General features: G+C 31.1%; 2 protein-coding genes across 3 annotated transcripts; both read left to right on the top strand.

Annotated features, from left to right (window-relative positions):
* The first annotated feature begins 1,120 nt into the window (after window positions 1-1,120).
* Window positions 1,121-4,703, top strand: LOC114163561 (immune-associated nucleotide-binding protein 9-like). 2 transcript variants are annotated; one of them, XM_028047869.1, is made up of 6 exons: window positions 1,121-1,149; window positions 1,417-1,622; window positions 2,259-2,527; window positions 3,264-3,428; window positions 3,527-3,661; window positions 4,321-4,703. In XM_028047869.1, exons 2-6 carry the CDS (start codon window positions 1,424-1,426, stop codon window positions 4,564-4,566), a joined length of 1,014 nt encoding a protein of 337 aa, XP_027903670.1. In that variant the 5' UTR covers window positions 1,121-1,149; window positions 1,417-1,423; the 3' UTR covers window positions 4,567-4,703. The 2 variants fall into 2 exon arrangements, with proteins under 2 accessions (XP_027903670.1, XP_027903674.1); XM_028047873.1 differs by having other exon boundaries at window positions 1,134-1,181.
* Window positions 4,704-6,684: 1,981 nt separating this feature from the next.
* Window positions 6,685-18,424, top strand: LOC114177992 (transcription elongation factor SPT6-like). Its single transcript, XM_028063641.1, has 18 exons — window positions 6,685-6,856; window positions 7,003-7,059; window positions 9,414-9,522; window positions 9,599-9,680; window positions 9,795-9,870; window positions 10,016-10,106; window positions 10,252-10,456; window positions 10,554-10,745; window positions 10,843-10,944; window positions 11,087-11,467; window positions 11,565-11,675; window positions 11,762-12,529; window positions 13,326-13,470; window positions 13,586-14,739; window positions 14,829-15,035; window positions 15,642-16,056; window positions 17,035-17,944; window positions 18,090-18,424. The coding sequence occupies exons 1-18, from the start codon at window positions 6,814-6,816 to the stop codon at window positions 18,223-18,225; spliced, it is 5,184 nt and encodes a 1,727-aa protein (XP_027919442.1). The 5' UTR covers window positions 6,685-6,813; the 3' UTR covers window positions 18,226-18,424.
* Window positions 18,425-18,986: the final 562 nt, after the last annotated feature.

Raw genomic sequence — 18,986 nt, 5'->3', positions numbered from 1 at the left:
TTATAAAACCTAACAAGTGTTAGAGCATCAATCACACTATCTCATCAAAATATATTGGTGCTTGAGTGTCGACATATCAATGCATAATCTTTGGTATTTCAGAATCTCATGCACTACCACCACATCTTAATACTTGAAGGACCTTTTGTCACTTGATACTTAATCACTCTAGAGAATAGATAATAGTTTCAATCTCTTTCACTCAAGCTATAACTTGAGCGTTCATATTAGTCTATGCAAGAATGACTAACAAAACTTGAGTAGCATCCTCCTAAAGCACATTTTGACTTAGAAACACCTATTTCTCCAACAACATAACAACTTTTAACATTTGTATCACTTTCCAAACCATCATCTATACATCCAAAGTGAATCCCAACTACTTATTTCAAAATTCATATTTTGAACTTCTCATAGTTATAAAAAACATGTATAACCATACTTCTATACTAATAATATCTCCCCTTTAATAAAAATAAAATCTTAAAGAAAATGTATTTTTAGAGAGATTTTTTTTTATGAAACAAAGAATGAACTTTTATGTATATCTATAAGTTTTTGCATAAAATTTTTCACATTCTTAAAGATAATTGACAAACTAACTTGAAATTACTTTAACAATATTTGACTGACATAAAAAACTTAAACTATGTATATTTTCAGTTTTATAAAATCAACATAAAAAGTCATGTATACATTGGTGAAATATTGATATATGTGTTATTTAGCCAAACAACAATACTTTCAAGAAAAGTATAAATAAAATTTTAAGGTACCTTGAAAAGAAAGTTACATGTGATTTTTTTTCAAGTTACATGTGAATTTTTCATGCTTTGGAATTTTGTTTTTCATTTATTTCAATTAACTTTTATATTTTCCAAGTCCTTCAAGAGGTGGAGGACTTACAATTCATTTTATTTTTCATTTGACCTCAAGTCCACGTTTCATTATGCTTTTCCCTGCCCATATCTTTTATTTAGGAATATTATTTTCTTCTTACTCTTTAACACACTTTAAATGCTTTTTTATATTCTAGGATTTCTTGTTAGTCTTTCCCCCCAAACATGTATAGTTTCTTCCTATAAAAGGCCTTTCAATGTTAGAAAAGAAAACCAAATAATCATACAATTGAAAGTTGAGAAATACCATGTACTACATTTAATCTCATTGTTTTCTCTTATGTATGTCATAAACATATTATATGTTGTGCATGCAACTATTATATCATTTATAACATTATAACAAACTATTTAGTGATACCATTATTTAAGTTAACACAATTGGTGATCAAGATCTTTACTTCTTATTTCAAAACTTATTTTTACTTAAATGTTTTATCATATTATTTATCATTATATTACATTTTTATTTTTATTGTATTGGTAAAATTTAATTGAATATATCTTTTCCTTACAGTTGTGTGATGGATAAAACTTTATCCTTTAATGAAGTTAGAACCCTAGTTCTAGTTGGACGTACAGGTAATGGTAAGAGTGCAACGGGAAATAGTATTATTGGAAGAAGAGCATTCAAATCAAGGATGAGTTCTTCTGGTGTGACACGTGTTTGTGAATTGCAAAGAACTAAAGATGAACCAACCATTAATGTTATTGATACTCCAGGTACAACATAATAAGTTATCACACATTACATGTTTATGCATTTAATTTGAGTCAAAAGGAGTGTGATTTTTCATCATTGTCTCTTGAAAATTTAACATGTAAGGCTCCTTTCTTGAACATTTAACATGCATATATTAAGGTTTAAATGTGTTTTAAGTCTAACAAAATATGCAATTATGTACTTAATTTCAATTATTTTTCATTTTGCTAAATTTCCTTGCCACCTATTAAATTTAGTTTTAACTTTAAATTTGTCATGGCCAAAATTTTGTTTTACATCCCTAGAACTATAAAGAAATATAATTTAATGTACTTGAAAATATGGGGATTTCCTTTTTTTTTTTTTAATTTTGAATCCTTAAAAATAATTGTTTCTTTGATTATAAACAAAATTATCTTTATATAATTAAAAAATACTATGATTTTTATTTTTGATTTTGATAAATTATTGGTTCCTTTGTTTCTATTCTTTGTCGTTAGGGTTCTCTAAGATATAATATTTTTTATTGTTTCGTGATGAGTAAAGAAAGAAATAGTGATATTATACATATCAAGATCTAAAAACTATACATATTACAAATGAAATAAATTATATTTTCACGAATAATAAATCTAAAACTTAACGTATTTTTGCAGGATTTTTCGATGGAACTCATTCGGTCGGAAGGGAAATAGTTAAATGTATTGACATGGCTAAGGATGGAATTCATGCTATTCTTATGATCTTTTCTGTTAAGACTCGTTTTTCAGAAGAAGAACAAGCTACTTTTCTTGCTTTGCAAGCATTATTTGGACATAAAATTGTTGATTACATGATTGTTGTTTTTACGGGAGGAGATGAACTAGAAGAAAATGAAGTGACACTTGATGATTACATTGGCAACAAGTGTCCACAACCTCTTAAGGTTTTTTATTGTTATTATTTGTGCCAATATATGTTATTTTCATTCTTATAATTCCCATCATGAAAAATTAAACACATTAAATTACATTTAAATCCTCAAAATTAAAATCTAATGAAACATAATTTCATTTTAAATGTGATCACTAAGTAATTTTTACTTTTGACCATTGCTATAATGAATATGGTCTAAAATTTATAAATGAAACAATAGTACTAAATATTACACTCATTAAATACAATATAATTATTTATTAATCTAATATATTTTAAAAAAACTATATTTACAAAAGAGTTTAATGTAACGTTATTTGAGTTTATTTTTAAGAATTAATCTTTCATTATAAAAACTTTTTAAACAACAAAACATTTTAAGAAAAATATTTTCAAAATTTCTTATAATTTTATTTTTTCTAAAAAAATTCTTTCCCTTGACTATTATTATTATTTTTACCTAATTTATGATTTTTCCAAATAATTTCTTAAATAAAGTTATAATTATTAAAATTATTTTTTTACAAAAAGTAAATTAATAAAATATTTCTTGTCTTATGTTTTAATATTTTAATTGTATTTTCATATTTAACTAATTCATGTTCTTCAATCATTTTTCATCACTCATACTGTTCCAAGTATTATTTGTCCAAATATCTTTTATATATATATATATATATATATATATATATATATATATATTATAGATTTTTGTTGACTTTGATAAGATTGTAACATGTTTGTAGGATATTTTGGTTCTATGCGGCAATCGAAAAGTGCTTTTTGATAACAAGACTAAAGATAAAGAAAAACAATCTGGACAAGTTCAAGAACTTCTTCATCTTGTGAACAAGGTTATATCACATAATAGTGGACAACCCTTTACAAATGAATTGTTTATGCAATTGAAGGTGAAATTATAAACTTGAAAGTGGTTATTGAATACTTACACTTAGATTGATAATGTGTATGCATATAATGACATTTAACTCATTATTTGATTCTATAGGAGAAAGCAAAAATAAGGGATGACCAACAAAAAGCTCTTGACTCTCTTAAAGGATATTCAAAAGGAGAAATGATGGAGATTAAAATGCAAATGCAACAACAATATATGGATGAGCTAAAACGAATGACTAATGTGGTATATGTTATCTTAATGTTTTGTATATTTGTTTCATAGCATTTGGTTTTGATATTATTATGTTAAATCTAATCATGTTAACATGTTATTAACTTAGTTTTGATATTAAATTCTTATAAGTAGAATTATAAGATAATTAAGGATGTGTACTTGATGGATAATAGAATCACACATATGTATTAGACAAATGTTTTTATTAAAAGTTTATATATTAGATATCACCTATATATGATGCACCGACATTTCCATTTGGTATACGTATCCGTGTCTAATACTTTAAGATACTTTACCAACACTTCTAAATGAAGTATCTGATATTTAAAGCAACAATACTTTTATAATGACAATAATTTTTAATTTTTTATGTTTACAACTTTGATATATATGATTTTAATTTGGATTCGCACAATAACAATCATATATTTATTATGTTCTCAAAAATTGTTATACACTTTTAAATGTGCATATATCACATATCATATCCTACTATTTTCAAAATAAATGTATCGACGTATCATATGCGTGTCGTATCTGATACACATATTGTATCTGTGTATAATCTTGTCGTTTTATAGATAAACATTTTAAAATTTAATGTCATATCTTATTAATACTTGTTTTTAGGTTTGTTCCTTAAAAAATTTAATTTTAATATATAGGTGGAATCAAAGCTGAAGGAAGAAACCGCATATCTTTGGAAGAAATTGGAAGAAGAGAGAGTTGCTAGAGTTAAAGCTGAAGAACATTATAAGTTAATTCAAATTCAATCAAATAACGAAATTGAGAGACTCAAAGCACAATTGAACAATAAACCACCTCGTGGTCTTCCTTTTCCTTTTAACATATTGCTTCCTTTTCCTTTGGGACCAAAGCCTCGACCTCCACCTCCTTGTGCCTTTCTTTGATTCTACTATCTTTAAACATTTCAATTGTCATTAAGTATTTGTATTGTATAATACTTCTATAAGTGTTACAAACATTATCAAAAGATTGCTTTGTAACTATTGTATTTGAATTAAAAAGTGGACAAATATACCTCTTGTCCTCCTTTTCCTTTTAACTTTCCCTGTTAACATGTTGCTTCATTTTATTGTAGCATCTTCAAACATTTCTATTGTGATTAAGTATTTGTGTATACCTTTATAAATGTTACAGGTATGTACCAAAGATTGCTCTATAACTTAGTTGTATTTGAATTAAAAATACATGTTGAATTGTATTTTCTATACAAATCGATGAAATATTTTATATCATTTGAAATAATGTATTTAATTCTTTTTTTTCCTCCTTATGTTATATTGTAACAAAAAATATATTAATTTTTCCCTCACCTTTTTCTTTTTGTTTATGAAATTTGGTTTTTGAAAGATGTATTTTTTCTTATTAACCGGTCCAATTGAACACTTGAAAATTGAATTTGACTAGTACAACAATAGATGAGTTAATCTTGAATCCAATTTAACTAAGATATGACATTTTTCGCTCAAATAGTCCCTTTAGCATCACTTGAGTATACTCTTAACACTTAAGTATCATCTCAACACATGAGCTATGCTATTTATTATAAAACCTAACAAGTTTGAGAGCATCAATCACACTATCTCATCAAAACATATTGGTGCTTGAACATCGACACATTGATGCATGATCTTACATATTTCAGAATCTCATGCACCACCACCACATCTTAATGTTTTTGAATGATCTTTTCTCACTTGATACTTAATTACTCTAGAGGATAGATAATAGTTTCAATCTTTTTCAATCATGTCATAACTTGAGCATTCATCTTAATCTATGCTAACAAAAACTTGAATGCCACTTGAACATTCATGTTACCTTCAAAATTCATATTTTGAACTTTTCATAATTATAAAAAAAAAAAAATGTGTAACCATACTTCTATAACAATAATATATCCCCTTTAAAAACAAAATCTCAAAGAAAATATAATTTTAAAAAGATATAATTTTTTATGAAAAACGTTTATATATATAAATATTATCTTTTTGAAATTTATATGTAAAAACTTCACGTCTTAGAAAAATATATCTTACTCATATTATACACATATTTAAAAATGTTAGATAAATCTAAAATACACTAACATTATATATAAAGACTAGTACTCAATCATAAACTTAATTAATTGACTCAAATACACTAATGTACATTTTAATTATTTTAACTGAACGAAATATTTGTCCTAATGATTTTATTTGTTTTTTTAAAATATGAAAAAGAGTTTTCATTATTTCAAGTTATAGAAAGTGTGAAAAATTTATCTTTAAAGTCTATGAAATAATATTTTTCAATGATTATTTTTCTTATGTAAAAATATAGCTTACATGATATGGAAAAAATAACACTACTTTACTAGTGACTTGTACTTAATAGACTATGTTATTCATTTATCTTGTATTGATATTTGATTTTAATAATGATATTATCAAACTTTAATCTTTATAAAAGAAATTAACTTTATATTCTCAAATTTTAGTAGTTATAGTTTTGCCAATGTACAATCTTGTTCCTTACAAAAAAAGAAGAAGCAGCATTTAGTCCTAAAAGTCCAAAATTTATAAGAATTTATTTAATTATTAAAATCAATGTTAACATAATTTATATAATAATAATAATAATAATAATAATAATATTAAAGTCTATAATTAAACGTTATCATTCATCAACCTGAACACATAAAAACATTTTTTATGAAAAAATTGAAAACATCTTAACATAGGTACTGCAATGCTCTTCCAATCTATGCATGGCCTTGTCGTGTTTAAAATGACGCATCTATCCTTTCCAACCTGTTGAATTTCCATTCCTCTATCACGTGTCACGTAACCGCTCTCTTGACGTGGCAAGATCATAGCGATACATGCAAGCGCAAATCTTCAGTGACCTTCGTGTAAATAAACAGAAACACAAGGGCACGCTTGGTACACCAAAAATTCGGAATTCGTTGCCGAATCAAAACCTGAGTCGCCAGCGTGACACACTCACGGTTTTCTGAAACACCACTTATATCACGCCTTCTGCATTGCAATGCATCTTTTCATTTCCTCATTTTCAAAATCTCTCACCAGAGAAACCTCTCACCAGAGTAACCTCTCACCAGAGTCTAGGGTTTGATAGTTTCGGCGAGAATGGGGAGGGAGAGAAGAGAGAACCATCCCGATGAAGAACAAGGTGAAAATCAATAACAACACCTGTTAACTCTCTTCTTTTCGTATTTTATTTCACTTATTTCACTCACATTCTCTTCTTTTATTCATTTGCATGTTCTTGTCTCGGTTGTGGTTCTTCGGTTCTTCTTCCTGATTTCTGTTTTCCAGAGAAAATCCGAATGAAAGGAAAGAGTTCAGAACCTGATCCTGATTACGAAGGAGACGGTAAGAACTGTTTATGAACATTGCAAAACTCAATCATCTTATTCCTTATTAGTTGCTCTCTTTGTTGTTTATGTCTCTCACAAACAAAAAAAGTGTAGTAAGATAGCAGTGAACAGTGTAGTGAGTAGTTTCTGTTATATTTGGCAATATTGATGATGGTGGATGTTTTTTTTCGAAAAATATCTGCATTAGATAATTTAATGTCAAATCTATTTAAAAAATATAACAATATATTTATGGAGTTTAATGATGCAATTTAATGGAAAAATATCTTACTATACTTCTCTAGTTGTTTATAAAAGGGATAATTTAGAAAAACTTTGATGCTTTCTTGTGTAGTGTATTTTATAGTTTATATATGAAACATCAATTTTTTTAATATCTTTATTAAGTACTATGAATAATATATGTGTGTATATTAATAAATAATAAAAAATTAGAAGTCATTAATTAAGATAAACTTAGTACATTAGTAATATTATTTTAAAAATTTACCAAAAATCAACTAACTTTGTTTATTAATCTGCTTGATTATTATGTTAATTGGAAAGAGTAAATTTTTTACTTACTAGAGTAGAATTTATATTCTTTCAAAAAAAATTTAGGGATTTAATTGGTGATTGTCCTAGAATGAGAGTGTAAAAAAAGTTAATGACTGTGATTTTTTTTGTGTGTGTTAAATATATGAAATATTTTAGCAAGTTGTTAAACTAAACTCTTAAATGCGGTAATATCAATGATAAAGAATGTTATAGCTGGAATTTCCTAGATAACTACAACTTTAAGTTGCTAAGAGTTATATATAACCTATGAATTCTTAACATTTATCATACATTTCATATTTTGCACTTCAACCTAAAAATTTAATAAGAATTGGAGTCTCATGAATCACAATAACACAACAATAGTTGTTTTGAATTTTTAAGAATTTCAATATAGTTATGAAAACATCCCCCTCTTAAGAATATAGTTCCTCCAATCTAGACTGAGTTCTTAAGAACCAAGATAGAGATTTTATTCTATGTTATCCTTAGGATAGTTTTGAAAAGAAAGGGTCATAATATAATTTTTAATGTAGTACTTTATTCATCTTTTACATTTTTTAATTTAATATAGGAATATCCTGATATGGATTTTGGATGAAATGCCCATCTCAGTTATCACCTCTGGTGATCTTCGTGTTAGATATTTTTTTTTCTTTCTTGTCCTTTTTGTTCCTTATTTATAAAAATTACGTATCCTTTGTTAGAAAACATAAGTATTTTAAAATAATTACTTATTTAAGAAGTAAATTAAATTTATTTATTAAAAAGAAAGAAAGACTTTATCTTTACAGTAAAAAAATTAAAAAATACATAAATATAAATTATATTTTTTAAATTAATACTTATTTTTGAAAAACTAAACGCAAATAAGGTAGTCCATTGTATAAAAAGACATGAACGTGAATGAAAAATAAAACAACTTCAACGTCCCAAAAAAATATATAATATTAAATTATTTTCGAAAAACCCACTGTTCGGTCTAATTTCTTCTATGATCAGAGTCTTTATCCTTATTGTATTCATACATCGGATGTAATGCATAACTTTTACGCTTTGAATAAGTAAAAAGAAAATGTGTAAACTATCAAATAATTTTTAAATAGAATTAAGTATGGTTTTAATTCTTGAATTTTAACGGAAGATTAGAAATTGTCATGATTTTAATATTTTAATGTATTTTAATTTCCAAACTTTAAAATAGAAGGAATATAATTTTGTTAATCCAATTTAAATTTTTAAATTTTTAAATTAAATGAATTTAATCATTTTAATCTAATTTTTTTTTGTCAAATTTAATAATTAAAAATATATTTAACTCATTTAAAATATATTATCGGAATGAACTCTTGAAAAAAATCCTTTAGGACAAAAGTTTACGATGATATTCATACCAATCAAACTCACTATATTAGCATTGTAATTGTTTATTATATTTAATTAATTTAATTCTATAATATACTTATTCAAATCTTCGGTAGAACTAGGCATTGTCTGTCTTGTTGTGTTTTTCATGGGAATTCAAACAAGATATATACAAGAGCATGTACCCTTTTGTTTCGTTGCTCCATTTCGCGAAAAATTCATAACCATTTTTTTTTTTCACTTTTAGGTTTTGTTAAATTCTGCAAACTATATTTGTTGTTCATTTTTTAGCTTTATCATATTGCCATCATCATGTTGAATCTTTCATGGTTGCTTGAAGACTTATACTTATACATTGGTGCCAGACATACATTATCATTGATGATAGTGGTCTTTTGAATGAACAAATTGTGATTTATTGTTTACTGGCTTCACATGGAAAAGCAGAGGATGACTTGGATGTTTTTGATACTGATGGGTTTATTGTCGACGACCCCGAATATGAAGAAGATGGTGAAGAAGAAAGTCGAAAACAAGCACAAAAGAAGAAAAAGAGGTTGTATAATCCTGTTATGCAATTTCATACATCTGCATTGTTTATTCAACAGGGTCCTTTTGGTACCCATTTTCAGGAAATCCTTGGGAACCATTGTTCTTGATGACGAGGATCTTGAGTTAATTCGCGAGAACAGGCGCATCAATCAAGAAGCATTGGTTAGTTTCTGCCTCTACTCTACAGATAGTTCTTCTGTATGTTTATTTCTAAGCACCAGAGAGTCTTATTTTCGTCTTATAACATGCTTCTTCCATCTTCATTCGGTTTTCTAGAGAGATGGAAAATTGAAGAGGCTCAGAAAGGCTGGTGTAGACTCTGCACTGATGGAATACTCTTCTAATGACGGAGGTGAGCTGTATTTGCTTATGTTTTTATTATCTTCATTTTCTCTTTCGTTTGGGTACTAAAATGACGTATGATATCTTGCAGTGTGATCCGATAATCATCTAGTTTACTATTGTTTGTAATTGATTAAGAATTCCTTTATGTACAGGACCACTCTTTGATAATATTGCTGAAGATGACATGGCAGATTTCATAGTGGATGAAGAGGTTGTGATCCTCAAGAAGGCAGATTTTCTCAGGTATTTAGAGGTTAACAAATATGAAAACTTATGAAATTATATACCGGTAGTTTTTTCAATGGCTCGCTACTCTGATCTCATTACCTATGTCAGATAAGTTATTACCTCTTTAATATGTGATTTCTTTTGTTAACTTTTACTATAGACAACAAAAGTTGAAAGGCATAAAACCTTCACCTTCACTTTCAAAAGGAGCCAAACGTAGTTTTGGCAAGGAAGATCGGTTGGAAAAGCGCATTGAGAATGATCAAATTCAGTGTGTTGATCCTAACAAGTATAAATCGTTCATCCCTGCTGACTCGTATGTACCTGGAGAGGATCATGATATAGATATGCCTGAGAGGATGCAGGTCATAATTTCAAAATATTTGTTGATTACTAATTACTAATAAAAATTTCAATACAAGTATTTTTATTTGAAGTATAATCTGTTCCAATTCTTTACAGATGATTCAGGACATTGTAGGATCTCCAATTGACAGAATGAGTCTAGAAGAAGAAAGTTCTTGGATACTAGGTCAACTAGCATCTAACATAAATCCATTATTTAGTGAGGTTAACTCCTGCAGACTAGTCGATACAGCCAAAAGGGAAGATATTATTAGTTTCTTGGAATTACATCATAAAATGAAATATGATGTAAGGATTATATGATTTTACTTACATTTTTGGGTTATACAGCAATTAAGATTCCCTTTTAGATTTTCTTAAAATTGTCTTTTCTTTACTCTTTTAGATTCCTTTTATTGCGACGTACCGGAAGGAACAATGCCTTAGTCTTCTGGAAGATCCAAAATTGAATGATGAATCAGAAAATATATCACTGAAAATGCACAAGGTAATTTCAAATTTACTGTTTGTGTTGCATAGAAAGAAGGTAGATGGTTAAAATAGAAAATTTACTGAATGAAAGAAATTAATGCATTAGAACTTGATGGAATACAATAACAGTAGATGGAATACCTTCGTTCTTCGTGTAGATGCTCTGGATAATCCAAGAATTAGATAAAAAGTGGTGGCTTCTTCGGAAGCGGAAGAACCTGCTCATGGAATACTATAACAAACATTTTGAGGAAAAACATCAACTGTCTTTCCTTGTTGAAGAATCCAGTTTTCATGAGCAGATTTTTGATTCAATCATCAATATGCTCAAAAATGCTGAAACAGAGACTGAGATTGATGATATCGATAGGAGGTTTAATTTGCATTTCCCCCCAGTCGAGGAGTCTTTTGACTGCGGTTTTAGAAGGCCTATGACGAAATCATTGTATTACAATTGCAATAAGGCAGGTCTTGGGTCACTTTCAAGCAAATTTGGCGATCCTGAGAAATTCAGTTCTTTAGTTACTCTTTCTCAAGTGGTAAAACTTTGACTATGTTTTACATGTGCATGAATATTTTCTTAATTACATTTGCTTTTTTGGGTGACAATTGACTCGAGAAATTCTTGGACTCTAGGGAACAAACAAAGAAGAAGATTCAGAGGAATCTCCAGAGCAAATAGCTTCAATGTACAAGTGTGAAACCTTTCAAACTTCAGAAGCTGTACTTAAAGGGGCTAGGCACATGGTATACTGTTGAATTCATTAATCTGTCTTCATAACCCAATGTCTATTGATAAATTTACCTTACTAATGTACAATTTTCTTTTTCAGGCAGCAGTGATGCTAAGCAGTGAGATTCCTTTCAGGAAATATATCCGCACCATATTTATGGACAAGGCTTTAGTTTCAACTAACCCTACACTGGAAGGAAATATAGCTATAGACTCTTTCCATGAATTTGCTGGTGTTAAGTGGTTGCGGGACAAACCTCTCTCGAAGTTTGAGGATTACCAGTGGCTATTAATTCAGAAGGCTGAAGAAGAGAAGCTTCTTCAAGTTAAAATACATTTGCCTGATCATACCATAAATGAATTGACAATGACCTGTAATGATGCCTATCTCAAAGATAGTGAAGGAATATCTACTAGGCTTTGGAATGAACAGCGTAAATTAATCCTGCAGGATGTCATTTCCAATTTCCTTTTGCCTTCAATGGAGAAGGAAGCACGGGTTTTGTTAAATGCCAAGGCTAAAAACTGTGTATTAATGAAGTATGCAATGCAATTATGGAACAGGGTCTCCGTGGCACCGCATTTGAAAGATGTGAATGACACTGTACAGCAGAAGGGAGTAATGGCTTGTTGTTGGCGAAATGGAAAGCCAGGTACAACATTTGTCATGTTGGACTCTGGAGGAGAATTGGTTGATGTGATGCATGCTCGGTCGCTTACACTACGATCTCAACAAATCATTGACCAGCAGAGCAGGAAAAATGATCAACAGTGTATCCTTAGGTTCCTAACGACATATCAACCACAAGTTATCGTAATAGGAGCAGGTAATGCGTCCTGTTTGAGGTTGAGGGAGGACATTAACGAGGTAAGCTAAATCCTTAAGCAGACCTGGGTTCTTTGATGGGACCAATTATTCGATTATGCATTTTTAACCCTTCCTCCCACTTAAGACTGATCATGCATTTTAGTGGGAAGAAACTGTCTAGCATCTTTGAGTGATGTGAATGCATCTCAATTAAAGAAAATCGTATATATATTGGGCTGGAGTGAGACATCAAAGCTCAACAAAGCCTGACCGCTTTGTTGCTTTACATTTTTTAAGAAGGTTTGGGTTGCGAGGCAGAGATGCAAATGCCGCAGGATACTATTTTGGATTTTCTTCTGCTTTATTGTGTAAAAAAGAAGTAGCTAAAACCAAGTTATTTTCATAGTTTGGGATGAAATATTTAGCACTATGCCCTGGGGCACCATGTCAGAAACACTTTTTTCTGTACAGTTTGCTTTGTAATGTGAAACGTACGAATATACTATTCATTTTCAGGTAAAAATAATTAATTTTAAAAAGGATTTTTCACAATATGATCACATTAGTATGAAAATTAGATTGGTGCCTTGAATTTTTTCCATAGGTTTTCTCTGCCATTATGAATTGCGGTTCCTGTATTTCAAAACATTGTCTCTCAATTTTGCAACAACAACTTGGATTTATCAATTTTCCTTTGTATTGGATTTATCCATTTTCCTATTTATTTATTTATTTTATATTACTGTTACCAATATATCGCAACCGCTTCCTTGGCTTCTTTATCTTTAGTTCATGGTTTTGTTCCTTTTGTTAATAGACACCATGAGTTGAATGCATTATTTCTACTGTCAATCAGATTATTTCCATGATCTCAGAGCACAATGTTCAAAACTTCAGTCAAGGAATGAACGGACTACCTACAGTTGTATTAGGGGAGGAAGGCTTGCCTCGTCTTTACGAAGATTCAGAAATTTCCACGAGGCAGCTTCCTAGACAAGATGGTAATCCATAGGAGATTAAGAAGCTAAGAAAGCAGTTGCCATGCATTTTCTCTCTGCCTTTTATTTACTGACATTTTAATATACCATTTGACAATCTCGTTTTGAAAATTTGCAGGCATTGTCAGGAGAGCTGTGGCTCTTGGACGTTATCTTCTAAACCCACTGGCTATGGTGGCAACACTATGCGGAGAGGAAAATAAGATTGTCCATTGGAAGGTGACCCCCCTGGAGAAATTCCTAACAAGTGATGAGAAGTTGAAAATGATTGAATGGGTCATGACAGATGTTACAAATCAAGTAGGCATAGACATAAATTTGGCAGTCAGACATGACTGGCTGTTGGCCCCTTTGCAGTTTGTTTCTGGTCTTGGACCCAAGAAAGCCGATATTTTTTGTAGACAATTGCTTGGGGGTTCCGATGTGAGAAATAGAAGGGATTTTGCTAAATTTGGGCTGAACACAAACAAGGTTTTTTGCAATGCTGTTGGCTTTTTACGTGTTTCTTGCGATATAGCAGACAATACTCTTGACCGTACAAGAATTCATCCAGAGTCGTACAATCTTTCAGAGGATTTAGCAAGAGCTGTTTACAGGAAACTTGTTCAGGAAAATCCAGAAGCTGATGTTTCCGAAGTGAGTGCAATTGAATGCATTCAAAATGACCTAAACCTGCTAAAAGAATTTGATTTAAATGAATATGCTGATAGATTGGAAATAGAAAACGGTGAAAACAAAAGGGTTACCCTTTTTGACATAAAGATGGAATTACTCCATGGTTTTAAAGATCCTAGGAGGCCTTACACGGAACCAACTCAAGATGAAGAGTTTTGCATGATAACCGGAGAGACTGGGGATGTGCTAGTAGAAGGAAAAAGAGTTGAGGCAACAGTTCGTAAGGTGCTTCCTCGACAGGCATTTTGTGTCCTACACTCCGGAATGGCTGCAGTACTTTTTAAGGATGACTTTTCAGATGGAACTGAGAATATCTCTTTAACAGAAAATTTGCGTGAAGGTGTTGTGCTTGCATGCAAGATCAAATTAGTTGATAAGAGCAGATGCCAGGTACATCTGACTTGTAAGGTGAGTGAGTTGAAGAATGATGGCGACCAAAATTTCCATGACATGGATCCTTATTACCATCAAGGAAAGACCATTTCATTGAGTCAATTGGAGGGAACAGAAAAGATGGAGCTTGGAAATAAACATTTCTTGTCCAGGATGATTTCTCACCCTAATTTTCAAAATATAACTGGAGATCAAGCAAAACAGGTTAATTTATTTATTGTTTGATATTTGAGTTAATGTAATTTTCCAAACATTTTGTGCTGATGTCATTTCATATATTCTTTATTGAACAGTTCCTTGCAGATCAGGAAGTTGGGAAATATATCTTTCACCCAAGTTCAAGGGGTCTATATTATTTGACCCTCTCTCTTAAAATTTGTAATAGTGTTTATGTACACAAAGACATCGTGGAAGGTGGAAAGGGTAGTAAATTAAAAAACTTGGCAGAACTTGGAGAGACATTAAAAATAGGAGAGGAAACATTTGAGAACATAAATCAGGTCAGCATCCTTAACTCAGATTTCAGAAGTTTCAATTCAAATTTGGATTATCTGCTGATTTTTTCTTTGCTGTTTGTCTGCTGTGCCTTCAAAATACACGGATAACCACTAATTTTGAAATTTTAAAATATATTAAAAAGATTTTTAAGGAACCAATATAGTGTATTTTTAATTCTCAGTAGAAGACAACACCAAAAAATCAAGTAAAGAATTTGGACTCAATTCCTCCTTATACCATCCACGTGCTTATTGTTCCTCCTTGCTTTCAATCATACCAATTTATTACACACTTGAAATTTCTTTTATTTGTCCTGTAGCAATGAATCATGATATGAAAATCAAGGCTTCTGATTTTATGTCACTATTAGGCTCCTATTTTAAATTCAGTAAATTTATGCAAAAAAAATAAATGTCTATACGTTTAAGACATTAGCAGGCAATGCTAGATTATTTTTCTTAGTTAATTGTATATTGGTCCATGGATAATTACTCCGAAAAGCAATTTAATTTGAATTTGTTTATCTTGTGTTTGCGGCTGTCGTTTCTTGATGCTTTTGAGATTTACTTCTTTCCTTCAGCTAATTATTTCCTCTGTCGTGAAAATAGGTTATCGAACTATATGTCAATCCACTGGTAGTTCATCTGAAAGCTATGCTTAATTTCAGAAAATTTAAGAATGGTACAAAAGCTGAGGTTGATGAACAGTTAAAACAAGAGAAAGACGAATATCCAAACAGGATAGCATATGGTTTTGGCATTTCGTATGAACATCCTGGCACTTTCATCTTGTCTTACATTAGAAGTACAAATCCACATCATGAGTTTGTGGCTATCCATCCAAAAGGATTCAAGTTCAGGAAGCAAATTTTCGAAAATATTGAGCTGTTGGTGTCATATTTTCAAAATCATATCAATGATAATGTTGCGCTAGCAAAATCCAGCATAAAAGTTGGTTCAGTTAGTGATTCCTTGTCAGGAGGGTGGAGAAACAGCAATGTAGATCAACACACTGAATCAAATGGTATAAGTAGGACTCTTAAAGTTTTATATTTTGATGCTTTTAATTTATTTAACATATGTCCCTAGATGTTTTGAAATTTGGGGAAAGTGTGCATATTCGTTTTGGGAATGGAGTTAATTAATATTAACAACCTGAAATCTTGTATTTCATGATCTCCACCATCATTTTCATTCATACGCAAGCTTAGTTCAACCAATTGCTTCACATGCATCAGTCCCCATCTTTCTTATAAAGCAGTATGAAACTGTTGTTTTGAAGCCAATGATTATCTTGAACTTATGTTCCCTTCTCACTAACATAAACCTAGTCCTTTGGGAGTTCTTTGGAGACATTTGAGATATTTAATATCAAAACAAATTCTTATAAAAGACTAAAATATTAAGATACTAAGTTTCTGAGTCTTTCTCCTTGTAAGTTGTTGATCTTGCACATGTCTAACATCTTTCACAACTTTCCAATAAACTAGTATCGGGAACGGGAAATTTCTTAGTTTTTGTTTGACTTGATTAACTCGCATCTGCAGTTGATAAGTTTGAATAACGTGTAAAATGAATAAACTTCGACATGACTTTCTTTTTTGTTTTAGAAACATGAAACACATTTTATTTCTTCCAGAAGCGTTGTTCTCATGTGATCAACTTAAAATTTTATTTTTCTTGCAGTCTTCCTCCGAAAAGAATATCATGATCATGGATTATTTGTTCAAATTCCAATATAATAAAGCAATCATGTCGATAGCATCTGTCTGTACAAAAGATTGCATCATAAAGAGATAAAGAGAGAGAAAATGTTGTTGCAATATAACACAACCCTAGATACTATTGTCTAACATGCATGCTATCATTACGATTTTATGGTGTGACATTAATTCCTGGAAGAAATTTACTAATATCATTGAAGATTTTTTTATTCTTTCTCCTTTTTTTTTTCTAGTTTGTATATTTTGACCTGATTTGTTTGAATCTCTGCCTTCTTTAGCTTACAATGATCAACGGGGTGGTCGTGGTCCTCGACGTGGTCGTGGAGACCGTGGACGTGGATTTGGCCCTAGGTCTGGCTCTCGTGATGATAGTGCTGATGATTCCTTTGCAGCAGGCAATAGTTGGGAAGTGAGGGGTTCTGGTGAAGGCAATGGTGGGAGACAAGGTAGGGGTAGGGGTAGGGGAAGAGGAAGAGGAGGTAGAGGAAGCCAAGGTGATACAAATGATGGTGGTTTTGAACCTGGCCAGAATCAAGGAAGAGAGAGAGGAAGAGGGAGAGGACGGGGGAGAGGAAGGAGGGGAAGCCAAGGTAGTGATGACCAAGGACGTGGTGGTTGGGGTAGAAATAACCATGCAGATGGTGACTACAGTGATGCTTACAAGGGTGGTGGTGATTGGGGACAAGGTTCTGATCAAGGAAGAGGATGGAGTGGAAGCCAAGGCAATGGCCAAAGATCTAGTGATTGGGGACAAGGTTCTGATCAAGGAAGAGGATGGAGTGGAAGCCAAGGCAATGGCCAAGGATCTAGTGATTGGGGACAAGGTTCTGATCAAGGAAGAGGATGGAGTGGAAGCCAAGGCAATGGCCAAGGATCTAGTGATTGGGGACAAGGTTCTGATCAAGGAAGAGGATGGAGTGGAGGCCAAGGCAATGGCCAAGGATCTAGTGATTGTGGACAAGGTTCTGATCAAGGAAGAGGATGGAATGGAAGCCAAGGCAATGGCCAAGGATCTAGCGATTGGGGACAAGGTTCTGATCAAGGAAGAGGATGGAGAGGAAGCCAAGGCAATGGCCAAGGATCTAGTGATTGGGGACAAGGTCCTGATCAAGGAAGAGGATGGAGTGGAAGCCAAGCCAATGGCGAAGGATCTGGTGGTTGGGGTGGGAATAACTCTAATGAAGAGAGGTGAGTAAGCTTGTTTTGAAGTTCATTAGAATTGAGCTTGAACTCTGGAATATAACTGAATATGTGCTCAAATTAACCAAGTTACAAATGTACATTGAACTGTGTTAGTTTTATTGAACATTGTGAAAATTGATTTTGGTAACAGGAAGGAAGACAACAGAGATTTGGGACAAGGTAATGGTGGATCCGGAAGTGAGAACTTAGGGTGGGGGAAGAATGCAACTCCTTCTGGTGGTGGTGGTGGAGGTGGATGGGGAGGGTCAGCCGGTAAAAGTTGGTAAGAAATACTGACCCGAATAGTCGGTAATTTCCCATTCTAGAAATGAAGGATTTCTTGTTTAGACTACATTTTTTTATATTTGACCTTCTTGGTGGTTAAATTTCAGATGGGTAAAAGATCCAACCTGAACCAATCCATAACTGAATCAAGTCTGATTGGATTGATTTTTTACCTAAATTCGTAGTTGGTGTTAAGTTTTACCAATGGCTTCCGTTTCTGCAGCCACACAATTTCCTAGCACACCTTCCAAAGTTTCAAAATATTATTTTATTTTTCATAAAAGTAAATTTCGGGTTATATTTTTTAGAATTTTTTTGAACAAGTATTTTTGGAATTTTTAGAATAAGATTTCTAAAACAGAATTTCCGAAATGTGGAAAATGTAATTCGGAACAAACTTTCTTTTATAGAATTTTTGGAATAAACTCTCTGAATAGCATATAATGTATTTTAGAATGAGTTTTCTAGTATATAATACTTTTAAAAGCAAGTTTTCTTAAAAAGGCATTCGAAAAAGAGTTTTTCAAAATGTTAACGTGGACAAACCAAAAAAATTAGTCTATATTTTGTGTCAGACGGACAAATTCATCCTATTTTTTAGGTCAAATGCGGATGAAGGATCTCATTAAATATTTTGATTAATAAAAATTGATCTATATTATTTTTTGCCATAAATCAATTTTAAGAAATAAAAAAACCATTATTTACCAAATTCTTGAAACAATTTTTCAGAATAGGTCTTGTATATTCCGGAAAGTAAAAT

The sequence above is a fragment of the Vigna unguiculata genome, chromosome 1 (genome assembly GCF_004118075.2).
Source record: "Vigna unguiculata cultivar IT97K-499-35 chromosome 1, ASM411807v1, whole genome shotgun sequence".
NCBI classification, from domain to species: Eukaryota; Viridiplantae; Streptophyta; class Magnoliopsida; order Fabales; family Fabaceae; genus Vigna; species Vigna unguiculata.
This window is presented reverse-complemented; position numbering and strand designations above follow the sequence as displayed.